General features: G+C 41.3%; 1 protein-coding gene across 3 annotated transcripts in view; it reads right to left on the reverse strand.

Annotated features, from left to right (window-relative positions):
• Window positions 1-4,329: 4,329 nt before the first annotated feature.
• The window catches only part of LOC129176630 (BMP/retinoic acid-inducible neural-specific protein 3-like), a 32,981-nt gene continuing 11,328 nt past the window's right edge, over window positions 4,330-25,982 (reverse strand). For 2 of the 3 annotated variants that reach the window (XM_054766867.1, XM_054766868.1), the window contains 6 exons: window positions 24,781-24,983; window positions 21,337-21,542; window positions 16,217-16,322; window positions 13,828-14,064; window positions 9,970-10,192; window positions 4,330-5,647 (listed from right to left, as the gene is read on the reverse strand). In XM_054766867.1, coding sequence (XP_054622842.1) covers window positions 4,519-5,647; window positions 9,970-10,192; window positions 13,828-14,064; window positions 16,217-16,322; window positions 21,337-21,542; window positions 24,781-24,983 — 2,104 coding nt within the window. In that variant the 3' untranslated portion in view covers window positions 4,330-4,518. Of the gene's footprint in view, window positions 5,648-9,969; window positions 10,193-13,827; window positions 14,065-16,216; window positions 16,323-21,336; window positions 21,543-24,780; window positions 24,984-25,484; window positions 25,568-25,982 lie in introns of those variants that run through there. The other variant, XM_054766869.1, reaches the window with a different exon arrangement.

Genomic DNA, 25,982 nt, shown 5'->3' on the forward strand with positions numbered 1-25,982 from the left:
ATTTCCCATGTATTTATATTACTCCAAAACATGCATCAAATTAAATTCAGGTTTGTGTCAAATAGAACAAAAATTGTTTCACAAAAATAAAGGCAAAAAAACAACACCAAAATATCCACCCAAAAGTTTCTTTTTAAATAATCACACCCATTTGCCAGGGGCCCTTGGAATTTTTGAACGGCGGCCCTGGCCAATAGCACTCATCATAAATGAATTGAAAAATGTAGAGTTAATCCATGTGATCGGTATCGGCTGATCTCACTCATGAATTATTGGTATCTGAATCGGCAGCCCTGATTGGAGCATCCCTCGTGAATGTAGTATTCTACATTGGTCACTAGGTGTCAGTAATTGTTCGGTGACACAAGCAACAGACCATCGCCGGAGCAACAGGCTTTTATTGCAGGTGTGAATTGTCTCCCAACAGGCACGATAATAATTACGATAATGATGATGATAATAACACGGGCTACTTTTAGGGCTGTAACCCACGACAAGCTAAAACTCAACTCTCAACCCCCTACGTCACTTCCTGTCTTCCACACATACAAAACATACAAGCACCTTTTATTTAAGTCTTAAATGGCTTATTTTCTCTGATTCTGTCGACTATATTGGGAAATGTGAATGGAAAGGTGACTATATGGGTGTTATTTCATGTCTAGAAGGCTCCATCCATCCATCCATCCATCCATCCATCCATCCATCCATCCATCCATCCATCTGCACAGCAGTCTCAGAAGGGAAGTCTACGGAGGAAACTCATTTCAGCCGCTTGTATCCGCGATCTCATTCTTTCGGTCACGACCCAAAGCTCATGACCATAGGTGAGGGTGGGAACATAGACCGAGCGGTAAATTGGGAGCTTTGCCTTCCGGCTCAGCTCTCTCTTCACCACGACGGTCCGGTACAGCGACCGCATTACTGCAGACGCTGCGCCGATCCGCCTGTTAACCCAACGCTCCAACCTTCCCTCGCTCGTGAGCAAGACCCCGAGATACTTGAACTGCTCCACCTGGGGCAGGACCTCACTCCCAACATGGAGGGTGTAATCCACCCTTTTCCAACTAAGAACCATGGCCTTGGATTTGGAGGAGCTGAGTCCCAGAAGCTTCACACTCGGCTGCGAAGCGCCTCAGTAAACGCTGAAGGTCGCAGCTCGATGAGGCCATCAGGACCACATCGTCTGCGAATGGCAGAGACAAAATCCTAAGTCCCCCAAATTGGAACACCTCAACGCCTTAGCAACTCCTAGAAATTCAGTCCATAAAAATAATGAAGAGAGTTCTAATAATGTTCAAAAAGATCATAAACAGGTTTTCTATGCCACAACTACGGAATCCTACTTCGGGTCAATTCACTTATCACGGTCGGGTCAGGAAACGATTAATCACGATAAACGAGGGATTAGTGTACACCAGTGGTTCCTCCTACTCATGCACACTTAAAAAGCATAAACATTTTTATCGTAATTAACTTGAAATATTGAACATAGTTAATTGGTTGATTAATTTTATCCTAATTCCGGGTCAAAAATGTGTATTTTGCATGGTCACATTTTCATAAAGTTTGACATGAGCATTGATCAACAGATACGTAATCATCCTACATATCTTTTATTCCAGTCTGATGTTGGCATCCTTGGGTTGGATTTCAGCTTTACTTTTTTTGTCCACTCACGGTGGCTGTGATTGAAGTCTGCATATTCATTTAATACCAAGGAGAAAGTTTAACGATCACGATAAAGCAGTATCCAAAGTACAAAAATACATGCAACCAATGATAAAGCCTCATTTAATACCACCAGATAACAAATCCTGATAAGTGCTCTTCAAATAATGAATTAATCGATGAAGCCGGTGATGGTGAGATGACAAATTCCTAGACACAAACCTGGGGGCTCATCCCTGACGCTGCTACGCTTGTCTCAACAGAAGTAACTTTTTGCTTGGGTGGACACGTGTGCGTATGTGTCATTGATTGTCGGCATCAGGCTTGCACTGACCGGGTTGAGACGGTCTGTCAGTGTAAATTTAGCCTAAAGATGCGCTGCAAGGTGGTGGGCATGCTATTCATGACTGCACTTCCTTACGTACCATTTTGGATATTTCTGAGAAGAATTACAGAAGGTTGCTTTCAAATCATACGACCTCCAATGCCAGTATTTGGACTTGTGTTTATAGCCTGAGGAGAAAAACGTGTTTCTTCAGAGGGGTCAATAACTATCCATATGTCAGGTCAACCACATCTACTCTCTTAGGTGAGTACATTAATTCTTTGTGAAATATTTCCTCACGGTAAGTGCCACTCGCTAATCAGACGAGCACACTCAATATTTCATCCCCCAAAACACATACAAATCTCTTTGCATTCATTGTGAATAATGTCATCAGTGCTGTAATCTAAAGAGAGACTGGAGTCTGCTGAATCTTGATGAAGCTTTGTCTTTGCTCTTTGCTTCAGATGCGAATCAAAGCAGCGCCGTGCTGTATGCCCGCGGCTCCTTTTCTGACATCCCGTGGGGGATTTAAGCTGATTTTCCTTTTGGTTCCAGCCACTCATGTGATGGTCCAACTCCCTCCAGTGCTGAACGAGAGTAGTAACCTCGTCAGTGATACCTAGCTCACTGCTGTTTGATGCCGGTCATGTCTCAGTGCCTACCGAGCTCATCTATCACAGTAACTGTGAATGGCAGACAGGAACGGTATAAAATCAGAGGAGGGCCGCTTCCAACCCCCACCCTCCCGTTATATAGTTAGTAAACTGTGCCAAGGCTACTCCCTAAAAGGAGAATGGAGACCTTGTGTTCTGAGACTCCAGATGGGAGAGAAAAAAACAACACGGCACACATAACCGCAGCTCTCCAGTTATGTGTGCAGATGTCAGCAGTGCAAGACATCTCGTGATATGTTGACGCTCGGCAGAAGGTTGTGTTAAAAGTGGTCATAGCAAATGATTTTGTGTGAGAGATGGTGCCTTGATTGTTGCCAGAGAACAGTAATATGTTGTCATTCCCAACCGTGTTGAACATGAACATTCATTGGTTTTCATCATGGTGAGCTTGCACGAGCAAATGCACGTTGACCACTGCTGACGTGTATATGCCACAGGAAAAATAAATAAATTGTTCGGTGTTTTAAATAGTGTCAAATTACATTGATTTCTCTGGTTTCTCTATGCGAGTTGCCTTTTTGTAAAATCCATTTTTATGTGTTGGGCTTCTTGTGCTTGAGTTAATGTGGGTGGAAAACAACGGTCAGTCACACCCTGAAGTGGACATTGACTGTCTGTCATTGTGTTTGGGCTTGTTTAGCATCAGATGATTGGCTCCCATCGTAGTTGGGAGGGTAAGGTGAGTAGCGGCAAAGAGATGTGAAAATAGACAATGTGAGAGTTGTCAGTCAAATTAACGGGGAATTTACATCTCAAAAACGCCCCTACAAGTGATATGCCTTCTTTTTAAGGAGTTTGCGTACCACCGAAGCAGCAAAAGTTTAGCCTACCACATCAACACAAAATACCCAGTCACGAGTGCAGTGACAGCTAATGCTAGCAGCAAAGACATTAGCAATTTAGAGAGCCATAGCAAAGCACCTCGTGTATGAGCTAGTCCGTGACTGACAGGCTGACGAATGTTCTTGCCAAGTGGACAGCGTTGAACTACAGGCCCATAAACACAGCGGAACACAAGTGGTTAAAAGAGGTGTTCCAAACTGCGTCCAATGGCTCATCATGCAAGCTACCGTGCAGGACTACAGTGACAGCCAAAATCAGCAAGGTGTACGACGGCGATAAGAAAAACAAAGTTAAGATTTTGTTGGGATTTGCCCAACTGTGTTGCTATAATGGGAGATCACTGGACCTCAGCTGGTGTAAGTGTAAATGGATAGGACTGCGTCAGTTCAAGTCTATTGAAAACAATAAATTACTTGATAAAGCCACTTTTTTGTTATATAGCAAGATTTTGATCTGCCACGACGACTCGTTCACTTCAAAGAGCTCTTTCCGACCGACTCATCACTACTTTACAACTGTGGGGTAACCCCGCAGCAATAACTCCACTTAACCCTTGTGAAAAAATGGTCAAGGGTACATATCTAATACAGGAAGTACACAAACGTATCACTAACTGCTGTTAAACTGAGAAGGGGAAGGGTTAAATAAACTCTGCTTCTTACTTCAGACATGTTAAATTGTGAATTGTAAACATGTGATGTACTCCAATGTAATGGTTGGTAAATCGAGTCAAGTCAAATGTGGTCGAATGGCCTGCGTGAAATTGAGTAAGTGTAGTTGTCTGTAGCTGGTAAATGACTTTTAGAGGCACAGAATAGAAGATATTGTTAAACATCTTTAATCCATAAAACTACAGTGACATTAGCATCGATTTTAATTGCATACATTTTATGTACAACAAAGCCTTGAACAATGTATCACTCACTTGACAACAAATGGATCCAGCTAAAAGGATGCAAGCTTGTATGTGGCAAGAGAATACAAAACATCAAAAGGGAGCCATTAACTACATAATTTAGTTGCCTCGTACTCCATGTAGTTTGGTTGTCTGGCACTGAAAACTTGCAGGGCAGTGAGAATCCTGGTCACGTCTGCACTGGAGAGTTTAAGTCTGTGGCGGAGCAGACAGCCAAAAAGATCCACGTGGGGGGCGCCCGGAGGGGAGAGGCGGTTTACCCTGTAGCGCAACTCAACGAGCTGCAACAGAGCCGAGTCCTGTGATCCCTGAGTATACGGGTAGTCTATCTGCAGAATCAGGTCCTGGATTGCCTCTGGGTCAAAATGCACGCTGTATCCAAACAGTTGCATGCTGTTCACTTTCATGTAGCCAATATTGTTGGGTTGCTCTGTTTCCTCCAGAGGCTCATCGTCCACTGAAGTGTTCTTGCTTCCTATTGCCATTCCCTCCTTGATTCGGCTCCTCAGGTAGAAATGAACTGTCTCAAAAAAGCTCTTCCATCTGTTTCCAAGAGACAACGTCCAGTTATAGCAGTCCAAGGGAATGTCCAATTTGGTCCGCTCCCAGTCTGGATATCCATGCTGGCCTATAGGCATGGTCCAGCTCTCTGAATGGCTGCCCCCGAATGGGTTCACGAACAGAGAAAATGCCGGCTCAAGGGTGCTGTTCCTGGTGAGGCAAAACTGCAGGGCGAGTCCAAGGAGCATGTGAACTCGATTCGATTTCACCCGGTTGCTCTTCAAGGTCAGCAGCATTCGCTTCCTCCACGAAGGGTCAAACCAAGTATTAATCCTCACATCATTGCTCACAAACACCGCGTGCAGAGTGATGCGTGGGTCGCGTCGCTGAAGCAGGTAGCGCTGCTCCATGTCGTGCAAGTCTTGATCGCTCTCCAAGCCCAGGTAAGGGTCCGTAGGGTCGGGTACTGCATGTCTGCAGGTTCCCTGGTTGAGGGTGAAGCCCGAGTTGCAGCTGGAACATCGTGTGCGGTTCTCAGTAGAGCAGGATGCACAGCGAGGACCATCACCCAAAGAGCAGGGAATCAGGCCCTGGCAGGGCGGATGACTGTAGGGGCAGGAGCAGCTGCGACTCTCGTCATTGTACACACCAACCTGGTTGTTCTCACCGCAGTACAAGACCGAGAGCGTGTAGCTCAGCCAGAAGTGCAGAGACCTAGAACAAAAACACAGCTTGTATTAACATAATTTCCGGTGTATAAGCCCCTACTTTTTTCACACGTTTTGAAGCCTGTGGCATATACAGTGATTGTGCTAATTAATGGCTAAAAGAACTACAGTTCCCATGATGAGTGCAGCTACGGGATGTAGGGTGTTGGACAAGTGAAGTGGACGCTCACCAATGGGTCTTCGAAAGGCTGGACTACAGTGTGATGAAGAGCAGAGCTAAAGAACTAATTTGCATCAAGACGAAAGTGACACTGACAGCAACAACGAAACAGAGAGAGACTGACAAAGTGTGTGATGAAGGAATTATGAGGCTGTTAAATTCTGACACCAAAGAAGACGACTTTAGTGGTTTTAGTTCCCAGGAGGATGAAGACGATGATGAATGACTTTTATGGTAGGCTACTGTTTAACTGTTGTTTAGTAAAAAGCATTTATTCTATCAAATGTTTAAAAAATCTTTCTGTGTACTAAATATCCCATGTTATGACATGGACACCTGCGGGTTATAGACCGGTGTTGCCTATGTATGTGCAAATCGCTTATTCTCTTTAAATGTAGTGGGTGCGGCTAATATATGCACTCTCTAGTCCGGAAATTACGGTAAGTCTATCCATCCATCCTAGCAACACCTGGAATACCAAACCATTCCCAGGCCAGATGGGGGACAGAGTTCCTCAAGTGTGTCCTACATCTACCCTGGGAGCAGGTATTTATCGTTTAATTCATGGGCTAACCAAAAAGCTTTTTCCCTTTATATAGAATATAATAAAATGAGAACCCCATGATGTTTCTACGGCGATAGCAGGAGACGCGCTAAGTGGTTGCGTACACACAAAGAGAACAACCAGCAGCTCCTTTCTTTATTTGTGAGAAAGGTTTTCACTCACTTTCCAAAAACCTTTAAACCCTTCAAGTGAATTTTTAAAAATATCTATTTTAAAAACCACTTGTGAGTTATTTAAGCAACAGTGATCAGTCAAATATATACAACGGGAGAGAGCCGCTGATCCTTTGGTGCACACATTTGCTTTCTAATTCACAGGTGTGGGAGACAGGTGTGGAGGGCGTGGTCACGAGGTCATTGGTGGGTGCGTGTGGAAGTATTAAAGAGTGCACACCTGTCAGTGTGGAGGAGAAGAAGTAGAAAGGAAAGGCTAGGTAGTATTTTTGTTGACCGCCATATTTTTCCTTCACTTACATTTTCATATCCTCAGTTTGCCATATCCTGGTCTCACTAATGAACCAACTACACGAAACGCATTCTGGAGTTCAAGCGTATCACAAAGGTGAGGACCCATGCCCACACCTATCAAAAGGTAAAAGGAGGCCGCTATGACAGGTGTGTAGACTAACATCACTTTCCTTATTGGCTTTGCACTAAAAACCCCCAAAACGACCTGCACAATGCGGCACGATAGCGAGAAATCACTAATCACTAATATATATTTTCTCCACCAACCGACAGCAGCGACCCTCGGCTCACCTCTTTGTGCAGCGTTCCGCAGCCCAAACAAATTAACGGCGACTTTTGTAGCATACTCGATGAATTAAAATGAGATATTTTACGGTAATGACAATATTTCAGGTGTTTTTCTGCATTGTGCATTTTGCTCATGCTCAGACTGCTGTCCCCACTGTCTGGACGGGATGAGCGGAGGTTAATAGATGGCTGGAGGGAGAACAGTTCTGACATATTAATTTCTACATGTCTTAACCGCAGGGGTGCCCTTTACATTGAAAGGCGCACAACCGCTTGTCTCTGATGTTATATCTTGTAAAGGCACAAAATTACAGGGTGAAGGATGTGCCTTTCATTTCCACTTGAGCAGAATCGTATGTTTAGCGTAATACTTATGTTTTTAAATATTGTATTTGTAAGAAAGACATTATTTTTTCAAAGAAGCAACCTACATAAAAAACAACACAGAGACACAGCCTCACCAGTAATGTAATATAACACACATGCATCACATTAACAGTTCAATTACACATACTATCCAAATACGAAATACACAGGCCGTTAAATAAATAAAACACTCGTTTCACAGGGACACAAACAATAAAAGAAATTCATGTAACTAGTGATCCAAACCCGATAGTGTCTATTTTATTTCATAAGCACAGTAGGTGCGATAAAACACGTATAACTGGATTGCAGACTAAAGAGGCAGTGTCTGCATTTGACTAGAAAGCTGATGGATTGTCCCATTTCGTTCATTTCCCTCCCAGAAATAGCGAACAACACTGACTGAGAAAGACATCCACATGACTGCAGTCATGACTGTGGTGGCCCTTGATAGACTGCTAAAGTCGAGAGTCTCGGTGGGAGTTCTGCTGAAACAGCAGCTGCTACAGTAAAGACATACTGTAATAATAGACCTGAGTAACGGAAAGCAGCAAAATACCAGCGTGTTACTGACCACAGCTGAAATTCTTGATAAAGGGTAAACGGTAAATGCATCGCATTTACAGAGGACCTTTTTACTCTCAAGGTACTCTTAAGTGCTTTTACAATGCTGCCTCATTCACACCATACTGGTGGATGCTTGCCCGGGAGAAAGGAAAGTGTCTAATTTACGCACTTGTGGCACAGTACCAAATAAGTGAATCCTTCAATGTGTATGTGTTTGAAAAAATAAAATGATTGCCTGTCATGTGATTTGCCAATGATTGTTTGTCTACGCCTGTTACGCCTGTTGCCCATTACGTCGATCAAAATTAGTGTTGGGCATCGTTTGAATTTTGAATGATTCTGGTTCCAATTCCGATTCCTAGTGATTCTCGATTCCAATACTTCTAAGAGTAAGGGTCATACAAGTTTGCAGGGTTTAAATGAGGGTGCTAACCAGAATTTTTTGGGGGTGAAATGTCTGAACTTCTTCCTGAACCGTTTCATGATGTGAACATTTTATCAACTTGACTATGAATTTCTCACAGGTACAAACGATGTTTACTTTTGTTAAGCTCATGCAAAACATTTCCACATATGCTGTTGTTTATGTGTTAGTGAGTTGGCGATGCTGCAGCCACCAAACATGCACGAACCTGAGTGCAAAAAAAATCAAACAACTTGTAAAAGATTTGTCTATGAAAAGGACAGGGCTAATGTTACCACTTAGCGCAAGTATACCGTGTTTGCAGCCTCAGTGTTGGTGTAAGCTATTTTTGATGACACCCTGATTTTGTCATGGATGTATGGATGTAGCCCACAGAGCTCTTATTTTCGAGAGACTCGAAAGTAAGTATAAGTCGAGACTCTCGACTTACATCATTGTGTTGCAAATGTTGTACTGAGCCGACTGCTCTTTTTTTTAAGGTAAGCAAAACTTTTTAGCCTCTCCATCTTTCTTGGTGTATTAGTAACGTATAAACGTCACTTTGAAGATGTCACATAACATCAGTCAGCTGGCAACAAGCTCCCCTCCTGATTTGCTGTTGCTCCTCCGCGGCAAAGATTAAGTGGTGAACAGACGACTCAATGGCTACGTTCACACTGCAGGTCAATTCCAATTTTTTTGCTCATATGTGACATGTATCTGATTTTTTTCATGTCGGTGTGAACAGTACAACTCAGATTTTTTCAAATGCGACTTAGGCCTTGTTCGTATAAATCCGGTCTGAACGTTCAGGTTGCATATACAGTATCCGACATACACGTCATCGAAAGGCGTGGTTTACCGTGCAAGACTTGGATAAATGTAGGCCAAAGTTCTTCTTGTCATCTGAAAACAGCTCACGGCAATGTCCCACCACTCCTATTAGCCACACGCTCCTCTGAGTTCTCCACGAACTGCCATAGCCAAAATGTGTGCCCTCTTTCCTCTTAAACTTTATGCTGAGTCATTTTGTTAAGAAAACATCGACTCCCGTTGCACAAAATCCTTGAAAGTGCCATGAACGCGTTAAGGAGGGCACACAATGGCAGCAAAAAACAAGGTACCATTGTATGTGTCCTGTGATTGGCTGCTGATCGGTCTATGAGCAGCCCCTCAAGTCCCAGCCCAAAGTCAGCCGGGATAGGCTCGAGCTCCCCGGGATGTTGACGTGTTAAAAAATGGGTGGATGGGTGGATGATATGAGAATTTAGACATAGGGACTTCTATTCAGGTATGTGGTTAAGATTGCAGCGCAAATCTTTCTGTCCACAGATCTGTATGCTTTTTAAAAGCCACGTACTTGTGTAGCCTTTGTCAAAACACAGAAGAAGCAATTCTCCTCTTCTCATTTCTCAAGTGTGTCACAACAGGAACAATCTTTCTCCCAGGAGCAGCTTAGTTATATAGGATGCTGAGTAAACATTGCACTCACCTCGGCCTCTGCAGGACTATTTTGGGCTTTTTTCTGCACCTTTTGCTGAGGCTGAAGAGCTTGTTGACGGTGCGGTGAGTTTTGGTGAAGAGCTGCTGGCTTCTGGTCTCCAGCTGCCTGTAGCGCTGAAGCAGGCTGGCATCTGTCCTCCATAAGTGTTCCACAACAGATGTGTTTACTGCGTAATATGTTGGCAGCTTCCCAACAAAGCTCTGGAACTCCTCTGAAAGGAAAGAAGAGCATAAAGGTGCAAACGCTGCTGGTGGCTATTATCCAGAGGATAACGATCTAAAAAAGAAAAACTGTACACTCCTCATTGTTTGTCCCAGAAAAGCAAACAGCTCAAGAGGAATAATAACAGAAATATGCCAAGAGAGCATTTTTTTTACATTGCTGATTTTATCTGCACGTCAGAGAATAAAACCCTTTCATATTTTATTTCTGTCTCCGACTTTCAAGAGCGTGAAACAAAGACAAGATGGCGCAATGAGAACAATCATTGCAAAAATACAGTAAATTCTTTCTGAAAAGTTACTAGGCATTTTTTTTACATGTTAGAAAACTTCTCTAACTGTGACTCATCTTTACTGCTGTTAATACTACACGGTAGTTGCAGACAGGGACACATCACTACGCTTTCCAGTACTCGCTCCATACTGTATAGATTTTTAAACTTTGGAAACTACCCTCATCTAAAATAAAAAAAAATAATGGTGCATATCGAACCAGAGCTGCAACAATATTGTACAGCTGTGCGGTTACAATCGAATATTATTGTCACACTGTGTTTAAGAATGTTATTGAGTGTTTCCATTATTTTGAATAGTGCTACAATTGTCCGTAACAAAAGGCAAGATAATATGTTCACAAAGTTCACTGGGGCAGCACTCATGCAGCCCCAGACCATGACGCTCCCACCACCACGCTTGACTGTCGACAAGACACAATTATCTTGGTACCAGTGACATGTGGTGAGGTCTGTATACAAAGTAAATGCACCCTATCCTTCTCTAGGAAAAGCTCTGATACTTTGTTGTAAAAGTCTGATCACCTGCTGGTGAGCTTGGGTATATAATCCTCCATCTTGGTGGTCAAATTCATTCAATTAAGCATAAATATATGTTGCATTGGACTTGCTGCTCTCCAGCTTGCACTGCTGCTGTCAAAAGCAAACCAAAAAAAACATTGGCTTTTTCTCTCTATGGAAAGACGGCAGTTACAAGCACATTCCAGCTCATGCACACCCCCAACCAGATCACGATGGGGCGAGACGAGTGCCTCTTGTATGGCATTTCTGTGTATTTGATTGTCCGACTAGAAAGAATAATGACGTCAAGCTTTCATTACACAGGCTGTAGAAAGTCATGGTGTATAAGAAATGTTTCTGCAACATTATGTTATTGGCGACATGCTGACAAGCAGAAAGTGGCAGGCTCCATGATGCAACTTAGTGTATTCAGGCAGGGCTTGAGGCAGCCTCATCTTAGGTTTCTGCCCTGTATTTGATCAGGAAATGTGCACATTTTTAATTTTTAATTAAGAAAATATAAAAAATGATTTGAATCATACAGATCATACAAGATCAATATTATGATCTTTTTACATATTTCATCATGATAAGTGAGGCCTCACCCGACTTCCCTTACTGCAGTCCTTACAAGTCACAAGCACTGTTAAGTGTTAAGTGTTTGCCAAGTAAAATTCCCTGACCTTGTAGTTTGCGTATGCAAATAAAATGATCCTTGGTAGCACATTGTTGACACATCTGGGTGTTAATCACTGCCACACTCCAGAAGTCTGGAGCTCACAGAAATGCAAGCCACACCCTCGTTGTTTGTTCCTAAACCTGATTGGACGTCAGTAGATGCATTCAGTGAGGCAGATTCTGTGGGAAAATGTTGCGTCTTGCTTGAAATGACGTAATATCGGTCTTGTTGGTTGAATACTTTTAATGTGGACACATTTTACTCAACATATTCACTGAAAAGCTCAAGTATTTTCAAGTAATCAGACTAAAGTCCGAATCAAGTCCAGAATCATTGAGCAGCTCGAGTTCACGTCGAGTCCAAAGTCATCAAAATTGTGACTCGAGTCTGACTCAAGTCCAAGTCGCGTGACTCAACTCCACACCCCTGCTGACTTCTCTAATACAGTGGTTCTCAACTGGGGGTGGGGACCCAAAAGTGGGTTGCTGAGCAGTTTTCAGGGGATCTCGGGTCTTTGCCTGGGAAATGACCCAATGTCTGTGAATGCACCTCACGTTCTTGCCTGCGCTATTTGCTTGTGACGCCGCCGTGAGGTACAAGCCATGTTTCTGGGCGACTATGTCACGCTTGAATGGGAGAAGAGGAAATAAATGAAGTGGAGATTTAACATGCTGTCTGTCGGACACACAGTTGCAGATATTTGCTGGAGAAGAGCGTGCCATAAAGAGACACCGTCTCAGGGCTGCAGCTAACATTGTGTTGAAATCAGGCACTTAAAATGCAACATATCTGAGACGTTTGAGTAAAAAAATTCCTAATGTATAACCGAGTTCATTTCATTTCCAATAGTAGGGACAACCTAAGGGATAACCCGAGAGAAGATGTACTGTAAAAAAACAAACAAACAAAAACAAACACATACTTTTGTGAGATACTGCATGTACCATAGAAGTTGTTCAATAAAACAATACTGTTCCAATAATACGGTCAGCTCAAGTGAAACTGCTGTCTTTTGAATGACATTGCATCTATCAGACAGAAAATATCATAACTTATTCAACTTTGAAGAAAGCTGTCATGTTCCAATTTAGAGCACTGTTACAAACACAACATTTAAATGGAGCCAAATGAAACTGTGACCCATGTTCTGGGGGGCAAACGGACAACAATGAATCCGATAAATCCCCGTTCCCCCTGATGGGATACAATAACAACACCAGTAATCTAAAACTCTGTTTACTACTATTTTTATTGCATCACTTTTTTGTATAAATCCAACCAAATCCTGTTAAATTCTCTTCCATCACACTCAGGGGATGAGATAACCTTGGCTTTCAGGTTATTCCTTAATATTCATGCCTCACAGCAGATTAGATGAGATTTTCTGCAGACCTCTGGGTAAATTGCCCTGTAAACGTCAGTTGAGGCTGCTAATCCAATCAGGGACAGAAAATGTGTTTATGGTAATGATAGTTTTGTTTCAAAATAATGCAATATTACATTATTAGGTCCTTGGACGCAAGCCATGCTTTGTTTGATTGGTGGTCCATGTATTTGTGCACAAGCCAATTTGCGAGATGTAAAAGCTGTGCAGAATTACAAGAGGTGCACAGAATGAGGACAACCAGGCTTCTTAGTCTAAGTCACACAATCAATTAGCGAGCTCGATACTGTTACAGGTACATTAACAACCCCTGGTGATAAGCACAGTCATGCTCTAAGTGCAGGGGTAAGGTCATTGCTTTATTAAAGATTTACTGATTGATAGTTTATTAACTAAATGTCTTGTTTAGTGATTCACTGCAGCACTTTAGTGAGAGGAAATGGACTTTAAATGGTCATATTTTCAACACGGTCCAGACAGGGCCGAGCGAGAAAGCGGCACACTGAGATCTGACACTTTGAGTGACAGTACTTTTGATTAAGCCTGGCAACATTTGACAGCCAAGCAGCGGTTTAGAACAGGAACAAGACGTGTTTTTTCTGTTCATGTTAGTGCTCAAACCCTACAGTATAAGCCTGTGCTTTCCACTGAAAAACAACTGAAAGTTCAGAACCATTTCTTTTCACTGCATGTTTTTGATTGCACTATTCAAGTTGACATTTTCAAATTATTTCTAAGGGCAACAATAAATCATGACCCTTGACTCACCAGACTCCTCGAACTCCTCGTTGATCCGCCTCCAGGCTTCTCTGATGCGCAATAGGTTGTTTTCCAGAGTGTCCAGGTCAGCGTGAGGACAGTTACACCGCGGAAAGTCCGCACTACACTCACACCAGCATTCACTGTTTTGGCACATAAAATGACCCTCGGATTTACAGCCAATGTAGTTGAGAGCCGCCTGAATGAAGCGGCTCTGCAAGTAACCAGGGAGGACGACCTGCAGCCCTGCGGAGCGTGAAAGACAGGACGTAGATGCAGTTATTATACTGTATTGGTCCATGAAATACGAGTGGAAAAGACTGCTTTTTCTTATCATTACAATAAACAAATCCCACCAGAAATGTGAGGAACTAATTGTGTAGTTACAGCCAAGCCTGATGTATTTTATTCCTCTGCACTCTCAATTTTATGTCCAAAATCTGCTGCACTGGGTGACATGTTGCATCATTAGAGGTACCACTGTAGTTTATTTTGAGTCGATCCCACATACACCATCCTGCTGCCAGAAATGCTCACTAAAAGGGACCGAATGTGCTGCTGAAAATGGTCTCCCACAAAAGCCTCCTGTATGTTGAGTAATGTTACAACCTACAGCTGTTTTAGTGAAAGCATTTGGCTTTTTAAAAGGGGAACCATAGATTAAGGGCCCATTTAAAAAAATCAATGGGCTTTCAGCTGAGTTCCAAAGGTTATATACACTTGCATACATTTGACTTTTAAAGCAGCAATATTCCCTCATACAGTGGCTGGGGCGTTTATTTACTCAACTACAGCAGGCCAGACGTCTATTAGGGGTAATTCTAAGCGGGGAGAGGAGGAACCCTAAATTATTCATACATTTACACTTATTTTTGAATGGTTAACTGTTAAATGCTAATGTTTTACTTATTTATTTATTTATTTTTTACAATAATTTATTTCATTTAAAAAACTGGAGTTTTTAATTTTAAGAAAATGCAGAGAGCCTAGGCAGGCAGGATAAAGGCAGAATGTGCAAAACTAGTCTGAAGGCGCTAAGCTCTCTGGAACATCAATGCACATAACACTGCAGAGCATGTACAATGTAAGTATGTGAAAAGACGTGTCTACATTGGTAAAAATCCGATGGTAAGCACTCGATGGGTGCTGCTGTTTTGGTTAGCCACACCGTTTTAATGGGCTCAGCAGCGCTTTAATTTCCCTGTGAGAAAGGTGGTTATGAATTAGGAATAGGAACTGAGGCTATTTGATTAATTTAAATGTCTATTGGACAGGACGCTACTATTTTTGAAAATTAACTGGACCAAAAATTAGCAGCCCCCAAAATAATTTGGATGTACAGTAGTGTGTAAGAGACCAATAATGCCAATGATAATCATGCTCACCGCCAATATGTGTCATATTTGTCTAGTATCTGGGCATTACAGTACTGTGACATGATGTGTTTTAGCTATATTGTTATCCATTCATTTTTCTCTTTGGTATTACAGCTTAGTAAGAGCATCCCTGAAGATCCCTACCAACTCCCTCAATGCTGAAAGGGGCTGAGCAAACCTTTATTTGGTGAACAAAATTTGCAGGGGGCCAGACTCTGTATATATAGTATATATAATTTAATGCCTATAATTGCCACAGTCCACTTGGAATAATTTGTCTTATTTTAGCTGTAAGCCCCTCTTTTCAGGAGCACTTTGCTTTGCATTTCTGTACACTAAAAATGTTATAATGACATACCACCTAACAAAACGGAATTGAACTTTACATGTTTTTACTGAAAAAGACACCCAGAGTGTACATGAATAAAAGATGTGGGGTTTACAACCATGAACTATAAAACACTGAATATCAAGAGTAGGTGAGCGTTCCTCCCTTGATTAATTCCCAGATGACCTCCTCATGTTTTGCTCCACATGTTTTGCACTCAAGCAAAAAACACAGCAAAAAAGCGACACGCGGAAAACAAAAAAACACCCATAAAATATAAAAAAACATTATTCCGCAGAACTGTGTAGTAGAACACTTGCTTCTCTATCCCTCTCTGTCACAGGGGCTCGAGCTGCTCGGTACACAGACCCGCACCCACTCTGCTTTCTATCAAAGCCTCGTCTTCCTGGAGCTACTGTGACGTAGTATCTATGGTTACCGTAATGACCCATATATCACTAGAAGGCGCAGACTCTCTGCCTTCAGAAACCATTGGAATGATATTGACAATTCTAGACTTCATGTAATTGCAAATCCTATTGCCGGCTAGCGTTTCGATGTTACAGGCTTGAAAAAAATAATAATTTGAATATTTTTGGTGGACCGGATTAAAAAGCTTAACGGGTAGTATGGTTCGCCTGTGTCTAGTCTAGCCTAGTCACAGAATATCACAGAAAAATGATCATTTTCTTACCTTGTAGCTGAACCTTGTTCTCTGGGCTGTGAACCAGAACAGAGCTGACTGTGTCCAGATTGTCATAGTTGCTGCAACCAAGTGGCCCAGTTCTGGTTTCAGTTACCTGCAAAGAAAATATGACATTTTTGACCTTTCGTTGTGTCTTTTCTGGGTCATTTTACTGTGCACATTTTGAAGAGGCGTATACAGTAATCTCTCCTTTATCGTGGTTAATTGGTTTCAGGATTCCTTATTTATAAAACAAATATTTTTGTTTGTAGAGCATAGAAAACCTTTTTACAACCTTGTAAATTGAACATTTAAACATTATTAGAGCCCTTTACACAAAAAACAACACCCCTATAGTCACCTTCCCACTCGCAATACCCAATACAGCAGACAAAATAAGAGTAAATAAGCCACTTAAGACATAAATAAAACTCATTCTCATGTGTGTTACTATAAATGTATTCCCTAGGCGAAAAAGTAGCCCGTGTTTTTATTAGGGATTTTTATTAGACATTAGCGTGCCTGTTGTGAGATAATTCAAAGCTTGTTGCTCCGGCGATGAAGTCTGATCCTTGAGTGTCTCACCGAACATTAGGTAACACTACTGACACATACCGACCAGTGTGGAATACCACATTTAATAAGTCTTTGAATGTGTATTTTGAATGCCTTGTATTTGTATTTTAGTTTATTTAGCCATTTTTATGCTTGAAAATGCTTCATTTAGACAAGAAATACATAATATTTGCTTAAAAACAAGGTATGCATATTTGTTTACTACCAATAGGCCGTATTCAACCACGAAACAGCATTTATTAGTTAATATACAGTATATTTGAAACAACATAATAGAGCAAAGCCATGAAATTCGAACCACAATGTGGCGAGGGACGACTGTTTGGTTAGATGCGCTGCACAGTACGATTCCGTTCAGCTCAACTTTATTTGTCGCGGTTTGGGCCCATATTTCCACGTCAAAATAGCGACCCGCTGAACAAGACTAAGTCAACAACAATGGAAGAGAATCAATCAATGGTCTCTGAGGGTACTCTGAGCCTACTTCTCGGCATAATATTGCAGGCACAGCAGTAGGGTAAGCAAACGTCAGTATGTTTATCTTATTTCTGCTGTGCATTTTTAAACGTTACAATGCTAATAATTGTTCAACTAATGAGCAAACTGCCCGGGTTTACATCACCATGATGGTATTGGCTGGCTTGGAAACAAACTAGAAATACGACCTGGTAGTACCCGCCAAAGCAAACGCATCAGCAGCGAGTAGCTAAGTGCAGTGCAAGAGGACACGCACACACCCGTTTAGTCAGGAGATGTTATTAAACACTTTGGCATCCAAATGTTGATTTGCTTTGCTTGTGTGTCAAAATGACCTAAACAGACCCATGAAAGGCATTTTCTACCTCAAATCACCTTTATATGCAGTGAGTCACTGTGAAGCAACCCTTAAAAGGTCTTCAATTTGTAGACTTCTCCTTAGACGGAGCCATTAGAGGGAGGAAATCAACTCTGCTCTGACCACCTAACGTCAGGCTGATTCGCTGCTAACTTCATTCCTCCAGTAATTGATCCCAGTGTTGCATTTTGAAAACGCCAAAACACATTTTGTCATGGGTTTATGTTCCACATCCTTCCCTAACACTGGTTGTGATTCTAATGAAAGGATATCTATAGCATGAGCTGCTTTTACATCCCTCATAAACAGTGATCGTGCCCCTCCTTTCTATTTCCTCCTCTGATCTTCAATCTGCTGCAAAGGAAAGGAAGTCAGCATGGCTGGAAATTAATGGGACGGAATCTCTAATCTATCACGCTGATGCATAATCATAAGAACATGTTTGTGGGTGGGGGCGGGGGCACTTGTCTTCATCAGCAGCAACTCACTTTGGCATGTACGTTATACCCTCGAGCTGATGTATGCATACTTTAATAGCTACTTCAGATGTTAAACGGATGATTAGTGTTTCATTGTGAGGTCGCAAAACTGCTGCTCTTGTCTACTCCTCTCGAGCTTTCCTTCACTGGTGGCATATGTATTCATTTAGAATTCTGCAGTGAAGTCTTGTTTTCACATATATGCATTCAACATTTCCTGTAAGTGATGAAGGGCACACTATTTCTTTTGCCCATCATACTTGTCTAATACAGTGGATCCCAGCGAAACGGATGCCAGCTGGTGCAGCTGTGTGGATGCATGTTGTTAAACCTCACTCCCGCGCCGGACATCGAGTTGACATTCCGGGCTTTTAGCTCGATGGCTCACGCTTTCGACTCTCATTCTGCGGACCCTGGCTCGGAACATGGGGCTGGCTGGACGATTCAGCATTCACGCCCTGCAAGTTAGCTGATTTTTGATCATTTCCCTTTTTTTTTTCTTGCTTTTCTTCTGCAGAAAACACATCGCATTACTATTAGTTGGGAATTAAAAAATACATGTACCACTGTATCAGCAGCCACAATTTTTATTTTTATGTCTTTCACTTCCAATTTTTCTTAGTGAAGTGCTGAGATTTCACAATTTGTTCAGCGCTCCTTGGACACAGGATAGTTATGGGCTGGCTACACCGTGACTCCAGTTCCATCTGTTCAACTGTCTTTCATTATCATTCATTAGGGCATTTTATACTTTAAATGTGTTTAATAAGTGTGTGAGGCATATTTGCAATTTTTGCCCATCATCCACAATCCTTATGTGAGACATAAACACGTCTTTCCCTTTTCTGTGCATTCAAAAGATATAAAAACAACTAAAGAGGCAGCTCATTAGTGCACCTAATGCGACACACCTATTCCTTTCCTAGAAAGCCCGCGATGAAAAGGCCTCCAAAAACAGCATTACCGGAACTTCCTTCCTGGGCGCATTGACTTCACATAGCACCATAGAAATGAACGCTCCAAACTCAAAAACAAAAACAGCAGCAGTGGCGGCAGCTCCAATATGTAGCATTACCTTTCGGTAGTTGCCTGATGTATTGTGAGCACGTCGCTGACGCGCTGTGAGCAAGTGTGTGGCGAAGCTAGTTGCTAGCCGGCTAGTAGCTAGCCGGTGTGGTGTGGCAAGGTATCACTACACCAGTAAAGTAGTTCTTTGGCGTAACAATGTTCATAACAATAATAAAAAATAATGTAGCTTGGTTAATATGCACATCACATTATGTAAATGGGGCATTGTTGGCAGTTTTTGCAGGTTTTTTCACAATAGGCGGAATAGGTGCGTCCCATCACGTGTAGACTTAACTATCTCTTTTTTTTCTGTTTTTGTATCTTTGGAAGCAGAGAAAAGAGAAAAACACGTGTTCATGTCTCACATAAGGATTGTGGATGATGGGCAAAATTCTGAAAAAAAGTGCAGTTTTCCTTTAAACCGAGATTGTGTTGAGGTGCTGGAGCTGAATCTAATCAAATAATTACAACAGTCACTTTTAATGCAAATGTTGATCCAGAATCGGAGGAGAACATCAACGTCAAGCCAGCTGGAGGATTTGGAGGGGGAGGGTAAAAAATTGTCATTTTTTTGGGAGTATCACAGTTTTTTGCCATTAGCTGGTGCGGACAGTGGCAATGTATTGTAGTTTTAATCATACCTAATGTAATATTTAAAGGAGTTCTATCTAACTGGTAAGGTGATTTGTTATTTCTTACCTGAAGCCAACCAAAGTGGCTAAAATTACAGCTTTATGTGTGATTTCACCAAGTGATTTATTTATGTACTCATCAGTTTTATGTAGTTTGCAGTGGTGCGATACCGCACTGCATCATACCAGTCAATTGGATGTGTCTAATACTGCATTAAAAGTAAGTTTGCCAAGCGTCACGTCCAGAAATACCTCTCTGACATTGTCAGTCAAAACCGAGCTTTATTTTAAAAGTATGCAGATGATTTGTATTAAATGTGGTGGACAGGGCCAAGGATGGAACCATTCAATTTAAGAGTAGATGTGGGAGCTAGTTCTAAGGAGTACTAGGACCACACTGACAAAAAAAAGGTAAAAATTGGGAGAAAAAAAGACACAGTTAAGTGAATAAATGTCATGTAGCAATGTTACAAGACTGAAGTTAGAATATTATTAATAAATATTTTTAAAAATCACATTTTATCAAGAAAAAAGGCATCATATCACTGGAATAAAGTGGATGTCATAAATTCTACGGAAACACAAAAGCCTAAGGCCATTGGTTTCTCTCTCTTGAGGGATCTGCCATCTATTAACCAGGTAATATAATTGAATATTTCTTCACAATTTTGAGGAATTTTATGTCATGTTTTTAGAATTATTTTCTGTCAAGCACTTAGAATTACCTTGTGTTTGCATTGTGCTCTATAAATAAACTTTGCCTTGCCTTGCCTTTAAAACTGAACAGGCTATTTTAGTTTGCGTGGTTCTTTCTCAGAAACAAACACCAACATTTACACACTCACATGAAAAAGAAATAAACAGATAAAACTCCTCATACTGATGATGACTTAAGCCTGAATTATGCTTCAGCCTCGTCACAGAATATCCACTGTTTATTCAGACCGCGCATGCACGCATAATAAACGTTGTTGTGATGTTCGGAGTGTCCTTGAATACGTCTCGCTGTCGTCGAGTGACAATGGGGAAGAGACATGTTTGTGAGTTGGAGATACATGTATGGTGTTGGAATTGCACTGCTGTTGATGTGTTCGGTCAGAATAAAGTTATAAAAGAGCATCAGTCTCTGTGGGGAAGCTACGCTCTGCCTCTGTCTGCCGTCATAACAGAGAGGCCTTAATTCCGCTAAAAATATGACCATAATTAATTAAATAAATGATTTACCGCCGTTGATGTGCTATTTTTGACAGCCCTAGTAAAAATCCAACTTTATTCTTGTAATATTACAACTTTTCTCTCATAATTACTAGTTTATTCTCAGAATTCTCTGACTTTATTATCATAGGATTTCTTTGTTCGATGTGGTCAGTGGGTGTAAAGATTTTGTATGTATTTGTGAGTTGGAACAAAGTGGAAGAGTTGGATTCATACATGTACTGTAGCTATTATGCTGGACACTAGCCCAGTTGCCTTCGGGCAGTGCGGATGAGATATCTAACCTCCCACCAGACTTCCTGTCTTTTCCATGTGTCTACACACCCGTATGGCGGTCGAAGCGATCTGGAGGTGGTGGAGCCTGCGTAGGGTGCTCTCTCTGTCGGTGAAGTAGGAGGCCGCCAGCTGGTGGAGCGCCTCCAGTGTAATCGGTTCGGTCGCGTTCTTGCTTTTACCGCCCTCAGCACTCACAGCCGAAGATTCCTGACCGAGCTTCCTTTTGTCCACAAAAATGGTTAAGGACTCCTCCCCTGGGGACGGTCACACACAGCGAGTGGGAGCTTCATTAGCTCTGACAGAGCAACGCTAATCACCTTTCATTAGCATCTCTGCATATTAGATTGAAAAGTAGTAATTAAGTGCTGTGGAGGAACTGATGGTTTGGATGAATGGAGGAAAATTCACAGATTAGGAACAGATAATGCATCCATCATCATTAATCAAGATCATTTCATTATTTATCATTATTATATCACATCTCTTGGTAGCTACCTGTGGTACCCGAAATCAAAAGTGATGCAACCCAGATTTTAACGGTATCTTCTGAGCCAGTGCAACTGACTTGAAACAGCCTATCTAAAAACAATCACAACTTTAATGATAAATAATGGTTATGCGCATACTGCCGGCATCATCTTCTGTTGATGGGACGGGTAGACACACGCACAAGTTCACATAAATTACTCCGTGTGTTATGTATGAACACCCAAACAATCTTAAATTGCTTTTGTTGTGCAAACAACTATTAATCAGTGGCGTGCGGTTAGGTTCATGGCATTTGTGGCACTGAGACCTTTTTTTATGTTAATACAGGTTTGTTCATGAAGAGAAAAATTCATTTTCATTATTTTTTTAAATACTGTATTTCTTAGTCCCATCTGTTTCATTTATTTTTTTTTAGAAACCGAAAAACATTATTTGCATATAAAGTAGATGCACCCTATCCTTCTCCAGGAAAAGCTCTGTTACATTGTGGTGAAAGTCTCATTGCCTTCTGTTTTGTATGAAAGGCCAGTCTGGAGGAGTTTTTCAGCTTGGATGTAGCGTGGTGTTAAAAAGTGTTTGCCCCCTTCCTGATTTCTTTTTTTTTTTTTGCATGTTTGTCACTTAAATGTTTCACATCATCAAATTTAAATATTAGTCAGTGACAACACAACGGAACAATTTTTAAATGAAACTTTTTATTATTAAGGGAGAAAAAAAATCCAAACGTACATGGCCCTGTGTGGAAAAGTGATTGCCTTTTGTTTTTCTTCAGCCATTCAGAGGTGGACTCGCTGGTGTGTTTTGGATCATTGTCCTGCTGCAGAAGCCACGTTGGTTTCAGCTTGAGGTCACCAACAGATGGCCGGTCATTCTGCTTCAGGATTTGAAGAATTCAAGGTTCCATTTATCACAGCAAGTCTTCCAGGCCCTGAAGCAGCAAAACAGCCCCAGACCATCATACTACCACCACCATATTTTACTGTTGGTATGATGTTCTTTTTCTGAAATGTGGCCAGATGAAATGGGACACACACCTTCCAAAATGTTCACCTTTTGTCTTATCAGAGTATTTTCCCAAAAGCCTTGGGGATCATCAAGATGTTTTCTGGCAAAATTGAGACGAGCCTTAATATTAATGTTTTTGTTCAACAGTGGTTTTCGCCTAGGAACTTTTTTGCCCAGCGTCTTTCTTATGATGGAGTCATGAACACTGACCTTAACTGAGGCAAGTGAGGCCTGCAGTTCTTTGGATGTTGTTGTGGGGTCTTTTGTGACCTCTTGGATGAGTCGACGCTGCACTCCTGGGGTAATTTTGGTTGGCCAGTCACTCCTGGGAAGGTTCACCACTGTTGCATGTTTTTGCCATTTGTGGATAATGGCTCTCACTGAGGTTTGCTGGAGTCCCAAAACTTTAGATATGGCTTTATAACCTTGTCCAGACTGACAGAGCTCAATTAATCTCAGTTATGTAGATTTGGATTTGTTTTCTCATTTAATAATAACATTTTTCATTTAAAAACTGCATTTTGTGTTCAGTTGTGTTGTCATTGACTAATACTTAAATTAGTTTGATGATCTGAAACATTTAAGTGTGACAAACATGCAAAAAAATAAGAAATCAGGAAGGGGGCGCACACTTTTTCACACCTCTGTACAGTATAATTCTCCATCTCGGCAGTCAAATTCATTCATTCGTTAATCAGAGCATAAAAATATCTAAATATCAAGCTCCAGCTATTTGTGTATTTGTGTAAGAAAACACTGGTGCTGGCTTTTCCTCTCTATAGAAAGACGGCATTGCCACGTCCCCCGTGTGGGAATATTAAAATTGAGCAAGGTGGGAACACCAAAACGAATGAGCCAGTATGCCGAATGTATTCAAAAGTGGGAGCAATATAAAAGGCAACAAAACTAAGTTGCCCACCTCAAACATATCCACAGAGTCTTCGTCACGACAGTCAGCATTCACTGAGACGTTTGGTCGACTAACGCCGCAAAATGGTGTGCGTTCACAGAAAGCCATCGCAAAAGAAATGCTGCTCTTTAATACAGCTGACAAGCCAGCATTTCAAGAAATGCTGAAAATGTTTGACGAACAGTACGAATTGCCTGTGACAAAATACAAGTGCCAGTTCCACAACTTTACAGCATGAAACATGACATAATAAAGGAAATATTGCATTATTATGATATATCATCATTATTGATTAATATATGTTGTCAAGTGGTGGATTTGGTCCAAAAAATGTGGACAATAATATTGTTCAATGACAATTTGTGGGACAATAAACTTCCAAAACACACCTGCATTGTTTTGTGATGCGGTTAAATAAAAAAGTTTGTTTGTCCAGTCATATTTTGTCATTGTACTGGACCCAATCTTGTCTCGTGACACCCCTACCATTCACCAATAATTTTAACTCACAATTTGGCCAGGGTATAATAACTGAACATGCTTAGGAGATTCAATGTAGTATTTGTATTTCCTCAAATAGATCTACAGTATAGATATTTGAACACAGATATTAGACTTCAGAAAAATGGTCAGGTATTATGTTTACTCAAGATTTTGGGCTAGCTATTACATTTATTGGAATGAGATGAACAAATGAACTTCTATACAGTAAATGCCTGTGCAGTCTTGGATTGCTACTTACAGCACGTTGCCAATAGCAGTTCTACTCAGCTGGCATTTCCATCAATTCTCTATAATTTGTTTGCAGCATAGACATTCAAAAATATACACAATTTATTCAAGTGCACTTTATGAAAAAGCTTCAGTAAGAGAAAATAACAATGATGAATGTCAATCGTTTTCCCCCCCCCATGTGGACAAATTTTTCTATATGTTTAATCAGATTTGATGTTTTTCAGAGCCAAAAAAACAACAGTGATCCTCGGGGATGATTACATTCTTTGTTGCTAGATAAAAAGGACACAGTAAAAAGTGGTGTTCCATATACTGACGAATGGCTGATACTGGTTTTGTGTGTGTTACTGTACCTCCCAGAGTGGCAGCGAGGAGGAGGTGGGTGCCATATTTTTTTATCAGACTTTCAGTAATGGTCTGCAGGGTCGGACGCCTTCCCAGCTGGCGGATGGTGTGCATGAATTCCGGGTCGAGGGGCAAAGCTAGGCCGCCACTGCCACCGAGACTGTCTCGTTTCTCCACCGCCAGGCTGTTGACCTTCCATCGACCGAACTCCCTGAACACACACACACAGACACACATTTCCTGACTTGGATGCAGCCTTTAGCGGCATTTGTCACTTCCCAGTCACTAGATGAGGTCAATATGCAATGTTACAGAGGGTACAGCGAGTTATGGTGTTCTGTTACACTGGTACTTCTATTTTCCACATCCACATATCACGTTTCTAATTCAATTTGAACAAATCATCACCTCTGCCATAGGCAGCTAATTGTTACCTCTGCCATACGCAGCAAATTAAAAGTGAGAGAAATTGTTTAACCCCTGTTTGTTGGTTTGTTCATTAGCAGAAATTGCACTACCATTTTTCATGAAGTTTGTGGATAGTTGGCACACATCTTGTCTTTGAAGTTAGTTAAAAAGTTCACCCTGACGTAAGACAACACTGCATATAAGACGGCCCTTCTTTCAATGACCTGTTTTTGGAATAATATTTTTTTAAGACAAAATCCATCCATCCATCCATCCATCCATTTTCTATGGCACTTGTCCTCACTAGGGTCACGGGTGTATGCTGCAGCATATCCTAGCTGACTTGTGGGCTGCAGGCAGGTTACATCCTGGACTGGTCGAAGATCTTTTTAATCTTTAAAAAAAACAAAAAAAAAACATGTACATACATGGTTGTCTTTGCTAACTAGAGTCTAAAGTGATGAGTAAAGTGTATAAAGTCTATAAAATGATGTTGAATTGATCCATTCATTCATCATTTATATGTATTTTGCATTGTTTTCTGCATGTAAAACTATTGGGGTTTTTTTCTATAAAATGTGTTTTTGGTTTTTTTGGGTGTCTGGAAATGGATTTACATTCATTCTTATGGGAAAAATGTTGCAGTTTTTGTACGATTTCGGTTTTCGATTGACCCTGTAGAACGGCTTAATATTGAAAACCGAGGTATATACAGTATTATCACATGCACATACAGTTTGTCACACTTCAATGTTTCAGATCATCAGACATATTTAAATATTAGTCAATGACAACACAACTG

Source organism: Dunckerocampus dactyliophorus, chromosome 2, assembly GCF_027744805.1.
Source record: "Dunckerocampus dactyliophorus isolate RoL2022-P2 chromosome 2, RoL_Ddac_1.1, whole genome shotgun sequence".
NCBI lineage: Eukaryota > Metazoa > Chordata > Actinopteri > Syngnathiformes > Syngnathidae > Dunckerocampus > Dunckerocampus dactyliophorus.